This window comes from Electrophorus electricus, chromosome 5 (genome assembly GCF_041902795.1).
Source record: "Electrophorus electricus isolate QZ-2024a chromosome 5, ASM4190279v1, whole genome shotgun sequence".
In the NCBI taxonomy this organism is placed as follows: domain Eukaryota; kingdom Metazoa; phylum Chordata; class Actinopteri; order Gymnotiformes; family Gymnotidae; genus Electrophorus; species Electrophorus electricus.
The window spans coordinates 425,519-446,674 of record NC_137501.1 but is presented as its reverse complement, the minus strand read 5'-3'; the positions used below and the strand labels follow the sequence as shown (position 1 = coordinate 446,674).

Genomic DNA, 21,156 nt, shown 5'->3' with positions numbered 1-21,156 from the left:
CTGGTGGCAGCTTCTGTAAATATAGCATGTCATTAAATAAAAGGTGTACTAATAAAAAAAATGTACTTTGAATTTTGTTTTAATAAAGTAGAAAAATGTCAAAACTGAGTTAGTATGTCAGAGAATTGAGACAATATACGTAGAACAATAAATAAAGTCGGAAAGGATTTACACCCCCCGGGTGTATATTTCCTACAATACCGTCGCTTTCTTCTAGCTATATTAGCTACTTTTAAAATAATTGAAATAATGTTGTCTAGAGCAATTATGTGTCACAAAACATTTCATAAATTCTTGATCCACCTAAGCTATTTATAGCACCGTGCGTTTTGCAAAGATAATGGGCTTTTATTTTGAAAAGTAAATACAACACTTTTACGCTACACGGGCTGCCAGTTGCGAGGAGCGAATGTGAAGACCCGTGCTCTTATGATAAAGGATTTAGTCCTGATATGTCTAAACACGAATAATACATATAAGGTTTGTTCCTGATCTGTCTTTAATACACATATATGAGGTTTGTTCCGTTTCTATTCCTTAAACAAGTTAATTAGCTACGCTAGCTAGCGCTAATGCGAACCTCTGCGTGTCACGCAGTTTGTGTTAACTAAACAGAGTGGGTTCTGTCTGTTTAGTTTAGGTTTGTTTACTTGGCTTTCTAGCCAGTCGGCTAAATCGAGAGATCGAGAGGAAACCTGCTGGTTCCGTCATATTTGCCTTTAAGTGTCGCGTCAGCAAACGCAGCGCCAGCTAAGCAGGTTAGCGGAGTGCTAGGCTTAGCCAGACGGGCAACTTCCTGAGAGAAGTCCGCTGTAGTTTTAGCTAAATGAGCCACAACTTTGTCAGCTGGGTAATTGTGATAATTATATGATGGATATAATTATCAGCATTGTTTTAGTGTAAACCTGAACCCTGAAAAGCTGCATTATCGTGTCAGCTAGCCTTATTTCACTTAGCTAGACGGCTAACGTAGCTAGCTTCTTAAGCGAAACAATTAGCCAAGGTATCGTTAGCTAAGTAGGTTAGCCTGGAGGGCAAAAGATTATTTACATTTGTTTACATTTACAGCATTTATCCGACACTTTTATCCAAAGCGATTTACAATTATGACTGAACACGTCTTGAGTAATTGAGGGTTAAGGGTCTTGCTCAGGGACCCAACAGTGGAAACCTGGCAGTGGTGGGACTTGAATCGTGTATATTTTAATAGACTTTGACTTTTTTTTTAGCTTTGAATTACTTTAAAATTATTAATTTGGGCTAGATGTACTGGCCACCAGACTGATCTGTGAATGTGTGCATCTGCAACCAACTTCACAAACATCCGCAAGTAGGTAATTAGTTAACTGGCTCACCGCCGCAGACCCCGACACGCGCATGCGCAGCGGCTGCCTGTGTGGCGCGCACTGAGGACATGGCCAGCGCGAGGGTTCCCTTAGACGAGCAACATGTGACCGAGCCCGGTGGACGGCCGCTTCCCGCTCTGGTGAGCCCCATGTAATAGCGGCGTGTGTTGTGTAGAGGGACTGTGCTGTTTATAGACTTATGGCCATGGACTTGCCATGATAACCTCTACGCATACATGAGGCTCATAAATGAAGCATTGTAAAGTGACCTGTCTTGAGTCACAGTGATGTTGAATGTCATGGCAGCACCCCCAGCGCAAGGAGGAGAGGTGTTTCCTGCTCTATGCTCCACCTCCAGAGGAGGACTCACCTGCGCAGGTGGAGGAGTTTCTGGAGAACAGCCAGTTTATCTATGAGGACATGGAGTGGCTGCTAGCTTTGCCACATGACAAGTTCTGGTGCCAGGTGAGAACATCTCTCTCAGTGATTTACCCAGGTGTCAGGACTGACGTACTTGACCATGTATCAGGACTGTGGGACTTTGGGACACATCATTGTCAGATCCTTCTTTGGTTAATCTGATTAAGGTCTGATATCGTGAAAAATTCAAATCTGCGCCAGTCACCTGACAACCAACTTCCTGTGGTGGTGATCTTATATTTTATTTAAATGATGGTCATGGCTTTCAAAATCTGAAATTTGTATGGCATTTTTAATTTTCTTAAATTTAAAGGAACTTTGGAGATTCTGCTTTCGGTCTTGGACACCGTTGTGTGTTTTCATTTGCTCGAGGGTTTTTCTAGTCAGATTGCTCAAAACCAGCCATCCCATCTCCTCCAGTACAGCCACACCAGGTGACCCACCGGAGTAGCTGAGACTCCCACAGCTACACTGATGTGGCTACTCAGACTAACCATAACGTAATAAAGTGTGGAATGTTTATATGCTGGGTAGCCCCAGCAGTCTTGGTCTACCCAGGGAGTTTTTCCTCACCACTGTCTCCTCTGGCTTGCTCATTAGGGATCTGGACCCACACATTTGTAAAGCTGCTTTGTGATGACCTGTGTTGTAAAAAGTGGTATATCAATCAAATTTGACTTGACATGCATTCACATTAGTGTAATATTTGGCTAACTATCCCCATCCATCTGCAGCACAATTTAAATCTGAAATATCTTTGGTGTCCTTTATGCTTGAAGTTCTGTGGATCCTCCCTCTTCACATAAAAACCACAATGATAAACAACCGGAATGTAGTTTTCCTAAAAGACTTCAAAACAGATTATGAACAGAATATGAAAAGTAAAGAGCTATATGTGTGGATGGAGTTGAATGTGACTTTAACTCTCAACAGCTCCAAAGGCTGCAGAGATTAAACAGTGTGTATAGTGTGAAGCATACACTGTGTGGTCATGTCAGTGTTTTCAGATTGAGCACTATATACAGAACTGTATGAATGAGGCAGACTGAAGGTCTGATGGTTTTTAGTAAACACCCCCCACGCACTGGTTGTCTCTTCTGCTTTTCATCAGGTGGTGTTTGACGAGTCTTTGCAGAGGTGTTTGGACTCCTACCTGCGGCTTTCCCCACGCGGCACTGACCCCCCCCCACTCTACTCCTCTCCAGCTGTGATGGCCATGCAACACAGCCTTCATCGCTCTGTCTTCATGGTCTTCCTCAGAATGGCCACACACAAGGAGTCAAAGGTGCGCTTGCTCTCGAGACACACCACCTCGGCAGTGTTGTGGTTTAGCCTTGCTGAATGGTATTACACTGTGGTCAGTCTGTCCGTCTTTAGAGTGTATGTTTATTTACGTGTATCGTGTGAGGTAAACACATTTTTGCCTTTAAATGCTGGTTTGTTTTTTGTTTCCTGCCCTTTTCAGGAGAACTTCCTCACTCCTGCTGTGTTTGCAGAAATTATTTATGACAATTTCCTGTTCGACATTCCAAAAATCCTGGACCTCTGTGTCCTGTTTGGCAGAGGGAATGCCCAGCTGTTACACAAAATGATCGGTACACAAACCCTCATGCATGCACGCACCCCCACACTTGCAAATAACAGTACGAGGTCTGTAAAACACGACAATTTAATGTTTCACATCATCTTCATAGACTTAGAATTTTATAGAATTAAACTTTTTACCTCTTCAGAGAACATCTTCCATCAGCAGCCCAGTTACTATAGTGACCTGAATGAGACAGTACCGTCTATTATTCAGGTGAGTCACCAGTTACTATAGCGACCTGAATGAGACAGTATCGTCTATTATTCAGGTGGGACATCTGCACCTGTGATGTCATCAGTAGTAACTGTTTCTGAATTACTGGGAAGGTGTGTGTGTGTGTGTGTGTGTGTGTGTGTGTGTGTGTGTGTAGGTATTTGATACAGTTCTGGAGAAGTGTGGCCTACAGTCTGAAGACACTGGTGCCACTGAGCCTCTCAAACTGAACACACACTTGCGCATCACTACCATGACTATGTCAGAAGAGGTACAACAGACACACACGCATCACTACCATGACCATAACAGAAGAGGTCCAACATGCACATGTCACTACCATAACAGAAGAAGTACAATCAACACGTACTTAAACACTCACTGCCTTACATGACACATCCCCTTGTATGTTGTGTGTAGGACTTTGGTGTGTAGGTGTGTATAGGACCTTGGTGACGTGTGTGTGTGTGTGTGTGTGTGTGTGTGTGTGTGTGTGTGTGTGTAGGACCTCAGTGACCTGGTCTTATACCTGTGTGACACCTGCAGTACGCTTCACGCCTTCCTGGACATCTTCCCTGAAGCTTCCTCCATGTTTCACCAGCATGGCTTCCTCAGCAGGTGACAAACACACACGCACACAGTTTTAATTTAAAGAATCTTTTCACGTAAAACACCATTCCTAGATTACTTTTTCAGGGGTGTTTGTTTGCTTGTTTATGACTAGGTGTTGTTTGTGTCTAGAGTGTCCTCCTTCTATGAAATGGCAGTTCCTGACCTGGAGAAAGCAGTGAAGAAGAGACACTTCACTAAGTGGTCAGTATTGCACTTAACAGTATCTCCGTGTGGGGGTGTGTGCACACACACGAGTGTGTTGCCTTGTATTATGGATACTCGCTGTGTGTGTGAGTATGGGATTTATACACACTCGTCTCCGCATTTCTTATATGAAGCATTAACATGTTGTGATGTCTCCGTATGACTCCCCTTTCTCACTGATGGGGCTTGTGGTCCTCTGTCTCAGTCGGCAGGAGGACTTGTGGAGGAGATTGTGTCACTCACGCAGGAGAATAGTGGAGATCACACACCTGCTGCTCCAACACACCTGCCTTCAGCCCATCCTGGAGGGGTGAGGACACACACACCCCACCCACACCCACACACTGCAGCTACAAATCAAATTACCGCCCACAGGGTGGTTCAATGACAGGACTTATCTAGAGATACAAATCACACACACGCATGCACACACATTCACACACTCTGACTGTGTGTGTGTTTGATTTGTATCTCCAGGTGAAACCTGCCATTGAACCACTCTCACAGAGTTCATGTGTGTGTGCGTGCGTGCATATGCTTGCAGGTGCCAACTGCATTTGTAAAATTAAAATCCCCTCTGCCCTCTCCTTGAGTACAGTCAGTATAGGTTTGCCATTCATATTGAATTATGGCATTTATTATTAGACTGGCTTAATTGTTCCTCTACAGGTCAGAAGACACAGCTGTGTTTGTAGATGATCTTCTACAGATCTTCACTGCTTTTCTGCAAGAAAAAAGGTAAATAAAAAAGGGAATTCAACAAAGTTTTATGCCGAAAAATTAAAACGTCACCAATGAGGCAGGAGGGGGAGGTGCAGTTAGAAGAGTCACACAAGCTGAGTTATAAAAGATATCAAGAGAGATTGAAGAGATGTTTATAAAGGCATAGTGTTATGAGTGTAGCATACACACAGACAGCAGATGTGCCATACTAAACATCCAATGCATCGATGTTAAAGGTATTGAACAGGCGTGGCTCTGGTTATAGTGTTTTTCATGTGGTATTTATGACCTGCTAATGTGTGATTGATTCATGTTATAGTGCGATTGTTTGTCTCATTATTGTGCGGTTGTTTGTCTTGTTATTTTGTGTTTGCTGGCAGGTTTCTGGTTGACTATGATGAACAGTACCCCGTTGCCGATGACATCAGTCTCCTTCAGCAAGCCTTCCCTCATCTGTATCCTCCTTTCAGTGTCTAATACACACACACACCACTTTCTAAACCTCTAGAAGTAGTTATTAGGAGGGTAATTGGAAGTAATTGCAGTTACTCAAAAATGGGTTTTAAGTGCTAGTGTATGTGTAAGTGTGTATAACAATGTTGGCATGTGTTAGAGGTTGTATATTTATTCTTCCTGAACCCCTGTGCCCTCAGAGATGAGACGAGGACATCATACCTGCTGCAAGGGCTCGAATCTGCCTGGACGAGTCTGGGGAAAAAAAGATCCCAGCCTTCTGTTTCCTCCTCAGCCAATCACGGTGGAGAGACCATGAGCAAAGCATGCTGGGATACTGCACAAGACCAGACAGAGGCAGCAGGAGGAGAAGTTGAATTAGGGGCGGAGCTTCAAGGGGCCAAGGCTATGACAGACATCCCTCACAAAGGAGGCAATGTATGTGTGAACACAGCGGAGTTCATGTACACCAGGATGATGATGTATTCTGGACTACGAGCGCAGTGTTGCTGATGTTCTCTCCTCCTGCAGGGGGCAGTGTGCACTGTGAGCGCTGGAGAACTGGAGTCTCTGCTGTCTCATATCCGAGACCTGCTGCCAGACCTGGGTGAGGGCTTTCTGATGGCCTGCCTGGAGGAGTATGGCTACGACAGCGAGCTCGTCATCAACAACATCCTTGAGGAGAAGCTGACTCCTGGACTCGCCCGGCTGGACAGAGCGAAGCCCAGGTGAACTCTTCATTCTCCCTCACCCAACAATGTAGTTCCAGCTTTACCTGGTCTAACACCTTAAAGATTTTTACTGGCACCCAGATACTAGATTATTCCCTTTTACCAGATTCTTCTTTATTTTAGGGTTATTTTGATGGTAGTTTACTGACGCACTGTTCTCCATTTTGGGATTTGTCTGGTGACTCACCTCTGCCCCCTGCAGGCCAAAGAGGGAAGCGCTGCCCTCTGTGCTCAGCTCTAGATCCAATGTGTTTGATGATGATGAGTTTGACGTCTTCAACCGCGACCAGCTGGACATGACCCGTGTGTGGAAGGGCAGGAAGTAAGGCCACTCAGAACCGCCTCTAACCCTAACCCTACAGCAGTTAACAGTGAAGAGCTTGGTTGTGTGTCTGCAACGGTACTTGTTAAGGACGTTATCTGTAATGAGCCCTGTTGAGGTGCTGGTACAAACACCAGAACCAGCCCACACACCTGGACGGGTCTGGCCAGACAGGGTCATTCAGAACAAAATCCCAGAAACATCACGTCCCTCTGCTGTAGCCTTGTAAGAGAGATTGGCGTGAATTTAGACATGAACGTGCCACACCCACAGTGACATCTGTCTATGAGGTAACAGAGTTTACTTGATGGACAGGTGATGTTATTTGGCAAAAAAGTTTGGATGGTGTGAAATCTGACTAGAACACATGTATAAGGTGTGGAGCCTTGTAAAGGGTGTGTGTGTGTGTGTGTGTGTCAGACAGGAGGAGAACGTGCGAGACATGCTTAACGATAAACAGCACATCACTGAGCAGCGCGCACGATATCAGGCGTACCAGACCGTTGTAGATGAAGCTACCATAGCGACTGAGCGGTCAGGTGACCAAGTTAGTGCTTATGACCTCGACGATTACGACGACGAGTACGATGACACGTATGACCTCAACCAGGTGGGAGCCAATGACCTCGACGAGGATGATGACCTGCTGACCCGCAGGTAAGAGCCTGACCAAAGTGCGACACATGCCAATCAAACGAGTCAAAACGCACGACCTTGATCTGCCTTGCCCTTTGCTCTTTGTAGGCCATTCACCACCCCGCAGGTACTCAGCACAGGAAGGCAGAGTCCGGAGGAGGAGGAGGAGGATGATAAAGAAGAAGAGAAGGTAAAAGCTGGCCCTGCACATCTCATCCCCGCCAGTAGAGGGGCGTGTGTGTGACGCGTGTGTGTGTGTGTGTTGAACAGGAGGGGGTGCTAAAGCGAGACCACTTCCTCCAGGACCCTGCGGTGCTCCGAGCACGTGCAGACGCACGACGTCTGGCCCTGCAGAGCAGGAGAGGGTGAGTAGACCTGCTGCCCCACATCTCCGTTCAACACAGCCATACAACACTCTCATCCGCTGTACTTTGTCCAATAGCTACAGGCCTCCACCCGCTAGTCACGTGAAGGGCGGACCAAAGGGGCGGGGCCAGACACAGGAAACTGTGCTGGACCGGCGCAAGAAGGAAACGAACAAGAGTCGCGGAGCCAATCACAACCGCCGAGTCATGGCTGACAGGAAGAGGAACAAAGGGATGGTCCCGTCCTGAGATGCTTCTGCCACCAAGGCAACAACTCAGCCATCGCTACCGGCAACATGTCACAGCCTATGGTGGTGATGAAGTGTCGGGTTGGTGGTAACATCTGCAGAGCAGAGAGAGGCCGTCCTGCAGGACTGGACCTGCCGTTTTGTTTCCTGAGGCGGTTCTGATGCGTTTCCTGTATGCCCACCACAGTGGACGGACAAGGGCATGGTGACGGGGTTCCTTTTTTTAGATAAAGGAAAAGTTTAAACGAAGTTCTTGGTTTCTAATGGAACAGTGAAGTGACGAGGCTTTTGTCCTGTAACAAATAAATTTATTCAACAGAAGCTTCAGTACAAACTGCCGTTTCCCTGGGGACAGGAAATGGGGAAAATTAAATTCAAGTTTAACCTGCAAAACAAGTGAAAATAGAAGTCCATATCACACTGTTGAAGCAGGCCAGTGTGTGGGGGGGAGAGAGAGAGAGTGTGTGGGTGTGGGTGCGCACACTGGTGCTCAGAATGCTTCTGTTCTTTACACCGTATTAAGTGCCAAGATGCGTGTGTGTGTGTGTGTGTGTGTGTGTGTGTGTGAGAGAGGGAACATGCAGGAATGTGTGTTGCTGCCTCTACAAGCATGAGACAGCCCTGTAGTCTGTGACGTGTGTTGAGAGCATCTATTTACTATGAGCACATCCCTGACCGCTTACGGCAATAATCAAAACTCAAAACAAACACTGTTTTGTAGACTTTTTCAGTCTTTGTGCAGTGGAGACCTGTTACACTGTTAGACAGATTCTCACACACACACACCAGGATTAAAGAGTTACGTGTGTAAATGTCAGCAGGACCGGCATCCGAAGAGGACCGTTTGTCTTTCGCAGCAGCTGAGTGAATGCCACTTTCACTCTCTGTGATGTCAGGTGCCACATCCAGCTGCTCACCTGATTGGCCGTCCTGCAGCAGGTGTGTGCTAGTTGTCCATGGCAACAGTCTCAAGGCTGAGCCTCTCTGGGAGACGCCTGGAGCCTCTGGGACTGATGCGTAGCTTCCAGACTGCAGTCCTTAATCATTTTAATGATCAATGATCAGGTCTCAGATGTGAGTGCTGAAATGAGAGCTCTCTACAGTCCTGCACATCAAAACATTCTCTTATATACAGATGAAGTTCTGCAGAGAGAATAAATACTCAGAAGGGGTGGGGGTTGCTTATGTGCAGCACAGACAGGTGTGTGTGTACTGGTCAGGTCTTTGGATGTGGGAATGATTTGAGATCTGCAGAATATTTGCAGCACAGTGCAACGTGTTACACCTGCATGACCCCCTGGATGGACTAGAACCTACAGCTACACACATTTAAAAAAATATTTAAGAACAGAATCTGGAAGTGTTTTGAATATTCAGGGACACAGAGGTCAGAAGTTATAGGGAGGAGTCTCTGGAGAGGTCAGGACTTGTTCCCATGGAGATGCCTCGACTTTACAGTACAACAGTGAGCGCATAGAACACCTGAGACCATTCCACCAATCAAAGCCCAGAAACGGTTCCTGGATGACTTCAGTAGAAATTACCTGGGGAGGAGGAAAAAACACGGCATGCTATTTCAAAATCAGGAAACACTCGGTCTAATCTAAACAAACACTGCTACATCTAAGACTGAGCTACGATGTTCCTCCCATCTCGTCTCACCCGTCAGGACTGCAGTGACACCTGGTAGTCATGGTGACTTTAAAACAGTACTGGGGCAGGTATTTGTTAATAACAAACACTAATGGTACTGGGGCAGGTATTCATCAATAAACACTTTGCAAGTAGACAGCAAGTAAATAACTGCCTATGTGATACAAGACTCAGCTGATCAGGGCTTTGTCACCTGCACACAGGACAGATTCAAGACGGCCATGAACCTGCCTGCCAAGTTCAGGTCAGAGGTCAGCTTGCAGGTGTGATTCCCAGAGAGCACACAAGCATGCCTACTGATAAATAAAGTCACTAGATATGAGTGTGAAGGCAAACAACATGAAAGGAACAAGATATCTGATCTCCACACTGGCAAATGTGAAGGGCAAGGTGAGAGTGTGAGAGAGAGAGTGTGTGTGTGTGTGTGTGAAGACCTACCTAGTACACTGCGTTTGCAGAGGGGGCAGGTCTGTTGCAGAAGCAGCCAAGGATCCACACAGTCTCTGTGGAACTCATGCAGACAGGGCAAAACCCGCAAACACTGTCCAACACACACACACACACACACACACACAAATCAATTCAGACTGTTTTAAGTGGCTCAGACAGTAAAAGGTCATAACTTGACACAACAGGACAGGACAAAGGTTGCGTAAGGTCAATGACCTGGTTGTTGCTGTATTGTTCCAGACACACAGCACAGCTGTCTGTGTCACTCCATGCTTTAGGCTGCTTGTACGTCCGTGTCCGGAGCACAGACAGCCTTTGCAGCAGGTCTTGCTTGGGAAGTAACTTTTTAGAGGAGACAGGAGAGTGGAGAGTTGGGGGTGAATGAATGAACACTCTATATGATTCTTAAGACACGTGACAACAGGACACTGGCACAACTGTCAGATCGATCGAGTTTAGCAGACTAGGTATCCCTTTACTACCCTCTACAGGTTGGTCGCGGTACTGCACCGATACCCTCAGCGTCAGAGCAGTGAGTAGATGGTCGTTCACCTCAAGCTCATCATTGAACTGGTTGTCCTGATACTGCCAGCGTGCCTGAACTATGACCCCGGTGGAAAGGATCAGAGCGGCCAGCACCACGGTGTCCCATAGCTGCTGCAGGTACTTCTGAGATAAGCACAGTGGTGAAGGGTGTGAGGGGAGAAATATTCAGACCTTTGTGTGTTTGTGTGTCTAACCAACCAAAGAGTTGAACTCGGATATTTACAGCTGATATGCACTTTTGGAACTGACACTCATTCATTTCAGAAATTAATGACAATACGTTAATAACAGGATAACTATAAAACGTGACATTCTGAGGTGTCAAAGGTGAGAGAACGAGAGCGTGGAACTGGAGGCTGCGCGGTACCTGCACAGGTGAGTTGGTTTCGCCTGTGCAAACGACTCCCTGCCACTCGCTGTACAGGCCCCCCCTGGAGCGGCCACAGCTGGACCAGAGCGTGAGGGTGGCCCCCTGCCACACAGTCCACACACACACCACACACGCCCGTCATACTGGGAACACACACACTCACACGCCCGTCATACTGGGAACACACACACTCACACGCCCGTCATACTGGGAACACACACACTCACACGCCCGTCATACTGGGAACACACACACTCACACGCCCGTCATACTGGGAACACACACACTCACACGCCCGTCATACTGGGAACACACACACTCACACGCCCGTCATACTGGGAACACACACACTCACACGCCCGTCATACTGGGAACACACACCCTCACACGCCCGTCATACTGGGAACACACACCACACACGCCCGTCATACTGGGAACACACACCCTCACACGCCCGTCATACTGGGAACACACACCCTCACACGCCCGTCATACTGGGAACACACACCCTCACACGCCCGTCATACTGGGAACACACACCCTCACACGCCCGTCATACTGGGAACACACACCCTCACACGCCCGTCATACTGGGAACACACACCCTCACACGCCCGTCATACTCGGAACACACACCCTCACACGCCCGTCATACTGGGAACACACACCCTCACACGCCCGTCATACTGGGAACACACACACTCACACGCCCGTCATACTGGGAACACACACACTCACACGCCCGTCATACTGGGAACACACACACTCACACGCCCGTCATACTGGGAACACACACACTCACACGCCCGTCATACTGTGAACACACACACTCACCCGCCCGTCATACTGGGAACACACACACTCACACGCCCGTCATACTGGGAACACACACCACACACGCCCGTCATACTGGGAACACACACCCTCACACGCCCGTCATACTGGGAACAGATACACACGCCCGTCATACTGGGAACAGACACACACCACACACGCCCGTCATACTGGGAACAGACACACACCACACACGCCCGTCATACTGGGAACAGATACATAACACACACGCCCATCATACTGGGAACTCGCACACACTCACACGGGTCCGTCATACTGGGAACTCGCACACACTCACACGGGTCCGTCATACTGGGAACTCGCACACTCACACGGGTCCGTCATACTGGGAACTCGCACACACTCACACGGGTCCGTCATACTGGGAACTCGCACACACTCACACGGGTCCGTCATACTGGGAACTCGCACACACTCACACGGGTCCGTCATACTGGGAACTCGCACACACACTCACACGGGTCCATTATACTGGGAACACACACACTACACATGCCCGTCATACTGGGAACAGACACACTCCCACGGGTCCGTCATACTGGGAACACACACACACTCACACGGGTCCGTCATACTGGGAACACACACACACACTCACACACGCCCATCATACTGGGAACACACACACACACTCACACACACCCATCATACTGGGAACACACACACTACACATGCCCGTCATACTGGGAACAGACACACTCCCACGGGTCCGTCATACTGGGAACAGACACACTCCCACGGGTCCGTCATACAGGGAACAGACACACTCCCACGGGTCCGTCATACAGGGAACAGACACACTCCCGCGGGTCCGTCATACAGGGAACAGACACACTCCCGCGGGTCCGTCATACAGGGAACAGACACACTCCCGCGGGTCCGTCATACTGGGAACAGACACACTCCCGCGGGTCCGTCATACTGGGAACAGACACACTCCCGCGGGTCCGTCATACTGGGAACACACACACTTCCGCGGGTCCGTCATACTGGGAACACACACACTCCCGCGGGTCCGTCATACTGGGAACACACACACTCCCGCGGGTCCGTCATACTGGGAACACACACACTCCCGCGGGTCCGTCATACTGGGAACACACACACTCCCGCGGGTCCGTCATACTGGGAACACACACACTCCCGCGGGTCCGTCATACTGGGAACACACACACTCCCGCGGGTCCGTCATACTGGGAACAGACACACTCCCGCGGGTCCGTCATACTGGGAACAGACACACTCCCGCGGGTCCGTCATACTGGGAACAGACACACTCCCGCGGGTCCGTCATACTGGGAACAGACACACTCCCGCGGGTCCGTCATACTGGGAACAGACACACTCCCGCGGGTCTGTCATACTGGGAACAGACACACACACACCACACACGCCCGTCATACTGGGAACACACACACTCACACGGTTCCATCATACTGGGAACACACACACTGACACGGGTCCGTTACAGTAGTGCAGTGAAGCATCTCACCACGTTATTCTGGAGAAACGTCCTGTAGGTGATTTTGGCAGTTACGTGAAGGCCTCTGACAACAGAAGATGAGATTCTCTTTTCAACACTTCATAACCTTTGACCAAATGAAGGATTTTGGTAATGAGAAACATCAGCAGTGCTGAAGCGCTGCTGTTCCACCCTCTGACCTGAGGAGGGCGCCGATGAGTTTGGTGACATTTTCTGACGTCTGAATGATGACGACTGGTTTGGAGAGGATCTCTGCCAGGTCCATCTACATCAGGGCCAAGAACGTTTATCACCGCATTTACTCTCGAGTGACAAAGTGTGTTACGTACGTACCTCGCGCACTGTGCGTGCATGCGTGTGTACGTACCTCGCGCACTGTGCGTGCATGCGTGTGTACGTACCTCGCGCACTGTGCGTGCATGCGTGTGTACGTACCTCGCGCACTGTGCGTGCATGCGTGTGTACGTACCTCGCACTGTGCGTGCATGCATGTGTACGTACCTCGCGCACTGCGTGCATGCGTGTACGTACCTCGCGCACTGCGTGCATGCGTGTGTACATACCTCGCGCACTGTGCGTGCATGCGTGTGTACGTACCTCGCGCACTGTGCGTGCATGCGTGTGTACGTACCTCGCGCACTGTGCGTGCATGCGTGTGTACGTACCTCGCGCACTGTGCGTGCATGCGTGTGTACGTACCTCGCGCACTGTGCGTGCATGCGTGTGTACGTACCTCGCGCACTGTGCGTGCATGCGTGTGTACGTACCTCGCGCACTGTGCGTGCATGCGTGTGTACGTACCTCGCGCACTGTGCGTGCATGCGTGTGTACGTACCTCGCGCACTGTGTTTTGGTTGAGCACAAGAATGATCAGCGCGGATGCCCCCAGCACCAGAGCTCGTCTCATCTGCAGGAGAGAGAAAAGAGTGTGTGTGTGAGTGACTGACTGTGTATGTGTGTGTGAGAGTGAGTGAGTGTGTGTGTGAGTGTGTGTGTGTGTGTGTGTGTGTGTGTGTGTGTGTGAGAGAGTGAGTGAGTGAGCCATGCTAGAACAGGATTGGTCTGATCTCACCTTGCGGACAACAGCTGCGGTGAAAGACTCCTGGCTGGCGTGTGAACCGGCGCTCGCCCCCGCGTGTACCACTCCTATCCAGGGGTCCTGGCTGGCGGTTGCGACCCCTTCATTTTCATTCTGTATCTAAACAGAAAGGCCAGTGACCCTCACAGGCTCGCGTGTGCATACGCGCTCACAAAGTTACAGTAACAGCTAAAAGGGAAAAATACTGAAATCCAAACCCAGATTTTAACAAAATCCAAAATGACAACCGTGACATCACGCACGCGCGCGCGCGCGGTGTGCACGGGCCACTCACTAGTCTTAGGTCTGCTTGCAGCTCGTTGTCATTGTGTGAAAGCTCGTTGTGCAAACTCCCTTTCAACACGTCTCCCTGCAAAACGCCGCCGGAGGCATCCGCTTGCTCGCGCACGATGACCTCCACAAACGCGACCTGCTCCCCGTGCACCGCGCAGGGGAGCGACACGGACAGGAGCAGAAATATCTCTGAAAAATGGCAATTAACGGCAGTCATGTTCGCGCAAAATATCTTACATTTACTTATAAACTGGGTAGCGCATTATTCTGGGACAGCCAACACAACCAACAACCTCCCCAGAATGTAAACAAGACGAATCATTTCCTTCTGCTGTTGCGCACCATCTAGTGGTGAGAATGAAAAGTATAACATCTCTTATTTGTGCGCAAATTGTCAATTAAATTTATTACAACAGTAAATGTATCGTACTCTCTAAACGCCAACACTAAGTATTAAAATGCGCGTTCATTCGAAAGCAAATAAAGCTATACGTTAAACAGACGTTAACAAGGAGTATTGTTCTAACTAAATTTACAACTGCTAACTGTAGGTTCAGTTCCTCAAACTAACAGGAGAGGGCAGAGTTGCGATATTGCGTCTGGATTTGTCGAAGTGGTTCCTTCCGGGAGGGTGTTCGGCGTGTGCTAGCCGTTTTGTAACGAGGTGCCGCTAAATTTACGCCAGCGCGGTTATTTCTTTCTCTTTCTGCGCCTTTGCACCAGTGCAGGAGATGACGAAGGCAAAGGCAGGTGTGATCTGCGCACTGCTGCTGGCGTCCGTGCTCGTGGCCCAGGCGGCTCGAGGCAGGAGGGAGCCGGGCAGCCCAAACAGCTTCCGCAGGGCCGCGAGCGGCGCCTACCAGACCCTCTGCAGCGCGTTCGGAGAGGACAACATCAGGAGCGCGTACAAGGTTAGTGCACCATGCGCGTCTTCTCGGGCTAGAGATCACTTATGAAACAGCTACGTGCTGAGTTAGTTATGAAACATCTACATTTACATTTATGGCATTTATCTGGCGCGTTTATCCAAAGCGACTTACAATTATGACCGAACACTACTTGAGGGTTCAGGGGCCCAACAGTGGCAACGTGGCAGTGAGCTACCACTGCCCTAACATCTAGTTGGGTTGGTTAGTTGGCTGGTGTTGGGCGGCTTCGGGTTAACGGTTAAAGTGCTGTGGTTGCCATCATCATGGTGCGATGCAAACTCTTGGGTAAAGCATGTCACGACCAAATTATGCACTGTGTGATCAGTTTTCACTTTGATTGGATTCCCTTTTAAGTTCTTGTCCAAGACCACTGAGAGGTTCGTACATGGTGTGGATTCTTTCCTGGACACAGTGTGGAAGGTGTGGACAGATCTATTGGATGTGATGGGGATTGATGGTAAGTTGTGACCTCAATCAGTTAATCAGGATTGTTTTTAACACTTTTTTACTTTTGGTGATCAGGGTCATCAATAATGCATACAACTCATAGACTGCTTTCTTTCTCTCTCTCTCTCTCTCTCTTCCTCTTTCTCTCTCTCTCTCTGTCCCCTCCTCTGTCTAATTTTTCTCTCTCTGTCCCCTCCCCCCTCCCTCTCTCTCTCTCCCCTCCCCCCTCCCTCTCTCTCTCCCCTCCCCCCCTCCCTCTCTCCCTCCCCCCTCCCTCTCTCCCTCTCTCCCTCCCCCCTCCCTCTCTCTCTCCCTCCCCCTCCCTCTCTCTCTCCCTCCCCCCTCCCTCTCTCTCTCTCTCTCCCCCCTCCCTCTCTCTCCCCCCTCCCCCCTCCCTCTCTCTCCCCCCTCCCCCCTCCCTCTCTCTCTCTCTCTCTCTCTCTCTCTCTCTCTCTCTCTCAGCCTCTAACCTGACACATTACTTTAGCCCAGCCTCCGTTTCCAGCTCTCCTGCCCGTGCACTCCTGCTGGTGGCGGCTGTGCTGGTGGCATATTGGTTCCTCTCCTTGTTTCTGGGGGGGTTCTTTTACCTGCTGCACGCCGTGTTTGGACGGTTCTTCTGGCTGGCCCGGGTGGTCTTGTTCGCCCTGTCCTGCCTCTATATCCTTCAGAAGTTCGAGGGCGACCCGGAGAAGGCCGTCTTGCCACTGTGTTTCATCATGGCTGTGTACTTCATGACTGGGCCAGTGGGGGCGCATTGGCGCAGGGGAGCCTGTCCCAGTACACTGGAGGAGAAGATCGACCACCTCGACACCCAGATCCGTCTGCTCAACATTCGCCTCAGCAGAGTGATTGACAACCTTGAGCGCTCCAGCGACCAATGAGGGAGCAGGGGTTGACCCTGGGGTGGGGCTTGGGGTTTAGGGTGGGGTCAGAGCTGGAAATTTATTTAATATGGAATGAGGCAGACATATTGAGAAACGCTCTTTTAGGGTGAAGAGAAATGAAATGTGTATTTTAGTCCCTTATTTTTGGCATCCCTGTCCTCGGGACATCCTCTCTGGATGTCCTTGTATTGATACTGCAGCTAATATAGAGATACGTGCTGTTATAATCCAAAAGAAATAATTTATAAGCAGTGGTGAGGAACAGTTTCTCATTCCCTTTTTATAAAATAAGTTACAGAAACCTTTGTTGTAAACAGTTTTAGCAAGCTTGTCAGGACTGTGGGTTTTAAATTCCGTTAAATGCTCATGATAGCAGGTAGTTGACCACTCATGGAGTACAGTGTGCGGTCAGTGGCGTTAGTTTTGTTTAACTAGGACAATTCCGTTGTAGAGCAATAGATCTGGTAAACATGACGTCCGTTTTGTTTGTTGGTATATTGGTGTACCTGCGTAGGTGTGGAGGTGGTGAGTTTGCTCACCACAGTCTCATTTCGTTTTCTTTCTAGTTGGTCCTTGACATTTCTACCCTGAAGCTGAAGTTCATGTTCATGGTAAAGATGGCCCACTGTTAACTGGTATGGAAATACTCAGGGATCTTGATGGAGAACCACCTTCCATCCATTTGCTACTATATTAGTTTCCCTTCACGCACGCTGATCTTTGACACTGCGTTTAAAAGAGCTCCCCACACACGGCACTTGTCGGAGATGCTTCTCGCTGTGTGGAGGCCACAGTGTCTGTCTCCTGTTCCTGCCACAAACCGCTGCGCCTGTCGTGGCGCGAGTCGTCTTTCTGGTCGGCTGTGTGGGTGGAACAGATTCAGCAAGTTTAGTTTTATTCTCTGTCTTCCTCCTGTGTCCATGGTGTTATTACATGTGTTTCTGTGATTAAAGGTCCGTATTCAAATGGGAACTGCTGATGAGGGACGTCTTATGGGTTATTCATGTTTGGTCTTCAGATGCTGAACTTGTGTGTGTGTGTGTGTGTGTGTGTGTGTGTGTGTGTGTGTGTGCATCACAGAATGAATGTTTGTGATAAATCCCTTGGAAACCTTTATTCTTAAAAACCACTCCTGTATCACAGGCTGTCCTGTGTGTGTATGGGTCAGTTTTCATCCATCTGTACAGTCATATATGTCTGGCAGTTGGAGGTAAAACCTGATCTCCGATCAGTGCTCTTTGTGCTTAAATGAACACTCCCTGTCTTGCTTACACACGAAGCTCAGTGATTTGTTCATTTTTTTTGTGCTAAAGTTCTAAACTTCTAATTGTTGCCAATAATATTAGCTTTTATTCTTTATTCAGCATATTGCTTGTTGAAAAGGTAAAATCACTGTAGTTTTTCCAAAGCGATATATGAAGTATGCAGAGTGAATATTTTTTGTTGTTGTATTGTAGACTAATATTTTGATCTCAGTATGTTGGTTATAGCTTTTTGCTCATCTTACTGGGTTCGTACAAGCTCGTCTAATTGTTGAATTGTTTTATTATATTTATTTATATACTATTTTTGTATTCAATTTTATTTTTTGCGATAACTCCCTGATTTCACTGGGCAGTCTAGTGTGTATTAAAGTACAGTGTCCTTGTGTGCCATGCAGTGAATTTCACTTCTATGTTTGATATGAAATAGTGTTTGACATAATTGGTGTTTAACTTATTGGACTGAAGGGATTTTTTTTTTTGTGGTTTGTGTGTAGGAGTGTGTGTGTGTGTGTGTGTGTGTGTGGGAGAGAGTGTGATAACGGGAAAATATTTAGGAGGCGTCTTCACAGTTGTTCTCACCAGGCATCTCTGACACAGTATTTGATGTTTTGGTAAATTACTTTTGAAGCAGGATTTCCATGCTCATACCTTCACAGTCCTGTGTGTCAGTCTTAGAGAGGCAGCGAGGGTGGGGTGTGTGTGGGGGGCAACTGCCTTCACTGATCCAGCAATAAGTGTCATCCAGCAAAACTTCAGTCCAGCTCAACACTCTTTATAAATGAAACGTTACATGTGACTATGTGTGCATGAAACCGCACACAGCTGGTCTGGAGCTGCAGGTGTAATCCTGTGGTCCACCAGCAGGTTCTACAGGTCCTGTGTGTTTTTCTCAGAGAAAAAAAAAAATCCATTTTCTATGATTCTTCTGGTTGAATATTACCATGACACACCAAGTGTCTCTCAACGTTTTCAGTATTTCCTGTTCATTATATATTGAAGTAAGCTTCTTGGGTGAGTGTTGAAACCAGAAGAGGACTACAGGACTTGGTTAATGGAGCTCATGGTACCTGCCCTCTACCATGGCGGTGTCGTCTCTAACGGATATGTTAAGTTTTCTGGGAAACGCTGAATCTTTGTGAAGTTGAAAACATCTGGTATTTCTGTTGCTGTAACTGCGCACACTGATTCTACATAAGTATTTGTTTTGTACTGTATTTATATTATAATTGTATGCGTTTTGTTTGAGGTCTTTACTGTTAAACCTGTTCATGGGCTTGTGTGGTGTACGGATCACATGTTCTGGAATCGAATGAAATGATCCCAGACAAACCGATCCCAGGCTGATGAATTAAATGATCCCAAACAAACCAGTCCCAGGCTGATGAATTAAATGATCCCAGGCAAACTGATCTCAGGCTAATGAGTTGACGCCTTTCTTGCATCACTTATGTTGCTGTAGAGGGAAAATATTTAATATCTGACACAACAGCAGCCAGAGGAAGGAGAATCTGCCCTTGGCCTGACCTTCAAAGCTTTTCCATAAAAATCAGGTTCTAAGTCTGTTTTTGCTTATGTGAAAACTTGTTAAAATAACACGTGTAAGATGCATCTTTCTACAGCTGGCCGTTTAGGGTGGAATCCAAGAAACACTTGCCCACACAGACACTACTAGCACATACTTATGAAACATTTTCACATAAATAATCTACTACTTACATTTGCATATACGCACACTTTCACATTCATTCACTGGGATGTAAGCAAAGTTTAACTAGGATTGTGTGCACATGTGTATGTAAAGCAATTTTCAGTGTGCCTGGAAGTCGTAACAGGATGGCGGATTTCATCCTAATCGGCCCCTGGTATACTTTCCTCCACGGTAGTGTTGTGTAGAAGCGTCTGCGACTCACCCGTGAGTTTGAGTTTTCACCTCCGAGTCAGTAAATGAACTCTCGGTAGAGCTGTCGGATGTCAGGTTGAGCAGGTCTGTCGTCTTTGGCGTAACATTTCAGCTAGTGTGTCACCACATTCCTTCAAGCCTGGTGTGTTCACCCTCATCCACCTGTTACTTCGGCCTGGCCAACATTCCGGCTGTGTGGCAGCCCTTCAGGGCCACAGATATTTGACTTTAAATAAGCAAGTGTTCATGCTGCATTCAAATTTTAAGTTACTCAACTAAATTACATTTTTATTTCTTTGAACTTAAAATAGTAAGATAATATTATTGCATCTACATTATACCTTATTTGAAGTTATCTGTTTGTTTTTTTTCCAGCGTTCAGCGCTCATGCAGGAGCAGGGTGTGATTATGAAAACGAACTCCGGACACACGTTGCACAAACCAAACGTTGAGATGATGTAAGGTCGATCAATTATGTGAAATCCTGGCACGTCTCGCACGTGGCGAAGGCTACCCGGGCCTCCCACGCACGTCTGGCTCGCGCCCGTTTAACCCTCCGAAGTGACGGTCTCCATCACGCGCCATAACGCTAACGGGAGCTCTCCGTGAACAGACCAGAAATGTCTCCAAGCACGGGGGCCGCCAGCCCTTCTCTGCAACGCTCAGCGTGTCAGTCTGAGGGAGCCGCCGCGTTACGGATCTGCGCCTTTTCCCCGCAGGCGGCTCGGTGCTGTTTACAGGATACTGACCCACACAACAGCCGCCTTTACCCGTAAACACGCGCTGGCATTTAAAAGAAACACATTTTCACTTTCCGCACTTCGCAGTCGCACTTATCCGCCGCAGCTTCGATTTCCCATACAGTGTGTCTGGATAAAACGTGATGTTTACGTATTTACTACACAACTCAACACATGCATTTGGGCTTTACAGAACCTTATTCAAATATTAAAGTCGTGCTTTTAGAAAGATAATCTTTACAGCATCTGAAAACTCCTCCGTGAGTCCAGCTCTGACAAACCGCGCAGATTTCGCAAGACTTTGAAGTCCTGCGTGTTCACGTTTGAACCCGGAGCGCAGGCATTTTAATTGGTCACACCTCTGAACCGCCCATCCATGCAACGAATCATATTGGCCA

The 21,156-nt window shown here is 48.1% G+C and overlaps 3 protein-coding genes across 8 annotated transcripts; 2 read left to right on the top strand and 1 right to left on the bottom strand.

Annotated features, from left to right (window-relative positions):
* Positions 1 to 365: 365 nt before the first annotated feature.
* ascc2 (activating signal cointegrator 1 complex subunit 2) lies at positions 366 to 8,182 on the top strand. 5 transcript variants are annotated; one of them, XM_027026613.3, is made up of 19 exons: positions 366 to 480; positions 1,364 to 1,486; positions 1,653 to 1,811; positions 2,878 to 3,051; positions 3,232 to 3,361; positions 3,500 to 3,567; positions 3,725 to 3,838; positions 4,073 to 4,185; positions 4,309 to 4,380; positions 4,589 to 4,693; positions 5,053 to 5,121; positions 5,487 to 5,561; positions 5,760 to 5,997; positions 6,091 to 6,287; positions 6,493 to 6,612; positions 7,033 to 7,269; positions 7,357 to 7,438; positions 7,519 to 7,613; positions 7,691 to 8,182. In XM_027026613.3, exons 1-19 carry the CDS (start codon positions 430 to 432, stop codon positions 7,860 to 7,862), a joined length of 2,394 nt encoding a protein of 797 aa, XP_026882414.2. In that variant the 5' UTR covers positions 366 to 429; the 3' UTR covers positions 7,863 to 8,182. The 5 variants fall into 5 exon arrangements, with proteins under 5 accessions (XP_026882414.2, XP_081571002.1, XP_081571003.1 ...); XM_081714875.1 differs by having other exon boundaries at positions 373 to 480; positions 1,335 to 1,486; XM_027026614.3 differs by having other exon boundaries at positions 377 to 517.
* A 7-nt stretch (positions 8,183 to 8,189) lies between these two features.
* Positions 8,190 to 15,058, bottom strand: rnf215 (ring finger protein 215). 2 transcript variants are annotated; one of them, XM_035529929.2, is made up of 10 exons: positions 14,592 to 15,058; positions 14,291 to 14,416; positions 14,054 to 14,125; positions 13,398 to 13,483; positions 13,228 to 13,282; positions 10,878 to 10,982; positions 10,517 to 10,633; positions 10,181 to 10,306; positions 9,953 to 10,055; positions 8,190 to 9,405 (listed from the first exon to the last, which is right to left on the bottom strand). In XM_035529929.2, the coding sequence occupies exons 1-10, from the start codon at positions 14,805 to 14,807 to the stop codon at positions 9,392 to 9,394; spliced, it is 1,020 nt and encodes a 339-aa protein (XP_035385822.1). In that variant the 5' UTR covers positions 14,808 to 15,058; the 3' UTR covers positions 8,190 to 9,391. The 2 variants fall into 2 exon arrangements, with proteins under 2 accessions (XP_035385822.1, XP_035385821.1); XM_035529928.2 differs by having other exon boundaries at positions 8,190 to 10,055.
* A 133-nt stretch (positions 15,059 to 15,191) lies between these two features.
* On the top strand, positions 15,192 to 19,485 carry bri3bp (bri3 binding protein). Its single transcript, XM_027026617.3, has 3 exons — positions 15,192 to 15,501; positions 15,874 to 15,976; positions 16,429 to 19,485. Exons 1-3 carry the CDS (start codon positions 15,322 to 15,324, stop codon positions 16,848 to 16,850), a joined length of 705 nt encoding a protein of 234 aa, XP_026882418.2. The 5' UTR covers positions 15,192 to 15,321; the 3' UTR covers positions 16,851 to 19,485.
* Positions 19,486 to 21,156: the final 1,671 nt, after the last annotated feature.

Bases quoted from the DNA above. Each gene is read 5' to 3' on its own strand.
- rnf215 (XM_035529928.2), bottom strand. From the start codon at position 14,807: ATGACTGCCGTTAATTGCCATTTTTCAGAGATATTTCTGCTCCTGTCC. The intron at 10,634-10,877 runs GTACCGCGCAGC...TGCTTATCTCAG, and splicing joins AAACCAACTCACCTGTGCAG to AAGTACCTGCAGCAGCTATG. The intron at 10,307-10,516 runs GTGAACGACCAT...TCCTCTAAAAAG, and splicing joins AGTTCAATGATGAGCTTGAG to TTACTTCCCAAGCAAGACCT.
- bri3bp (XM_027026617.3), top strand. From the start codon at position 15,322: ATGACGAAGGCAAAGGCAGGTGTGATCTGCGCACTGCTGCTGGCGTCC. The intron at 15,502-15,873 runs GTTAGTGCACCA...TTCCCTTTTAAG, and splicing joins ACATCAGGAGCGCGTACAAG to TTCTTGTCCAAGACCACTGA. The intron at 15,977-16,428 runs GTAAGTTGTGAC...TCTCTCTCTCAG, and splicing joins GGATGTGATGGGGATTGATG to CCTCTAACCTGACACATTAC.
- ascc2 (XM_027026613.3), top strand. From the start codon at position 430: ATGATAAAGGATTTAGTCCTGATATGTCTAAACACGAATAATACATAT. The intron at 1,812-2,877 runs GTGAGAACATCT...GCTTTTCATCAG, and splicing joins ATGACAAGTTCTGGTGCCAG to GTGGTGTTTGACGAGTCTTT. The intron at 7,439-7,518 runs GTAAAAGCTGGC...TGTGTTGAACAG, and splicing joins ATGATAAAGAAGAAGAGAAG to GAGGGGGTGCTAAAGCGAGA.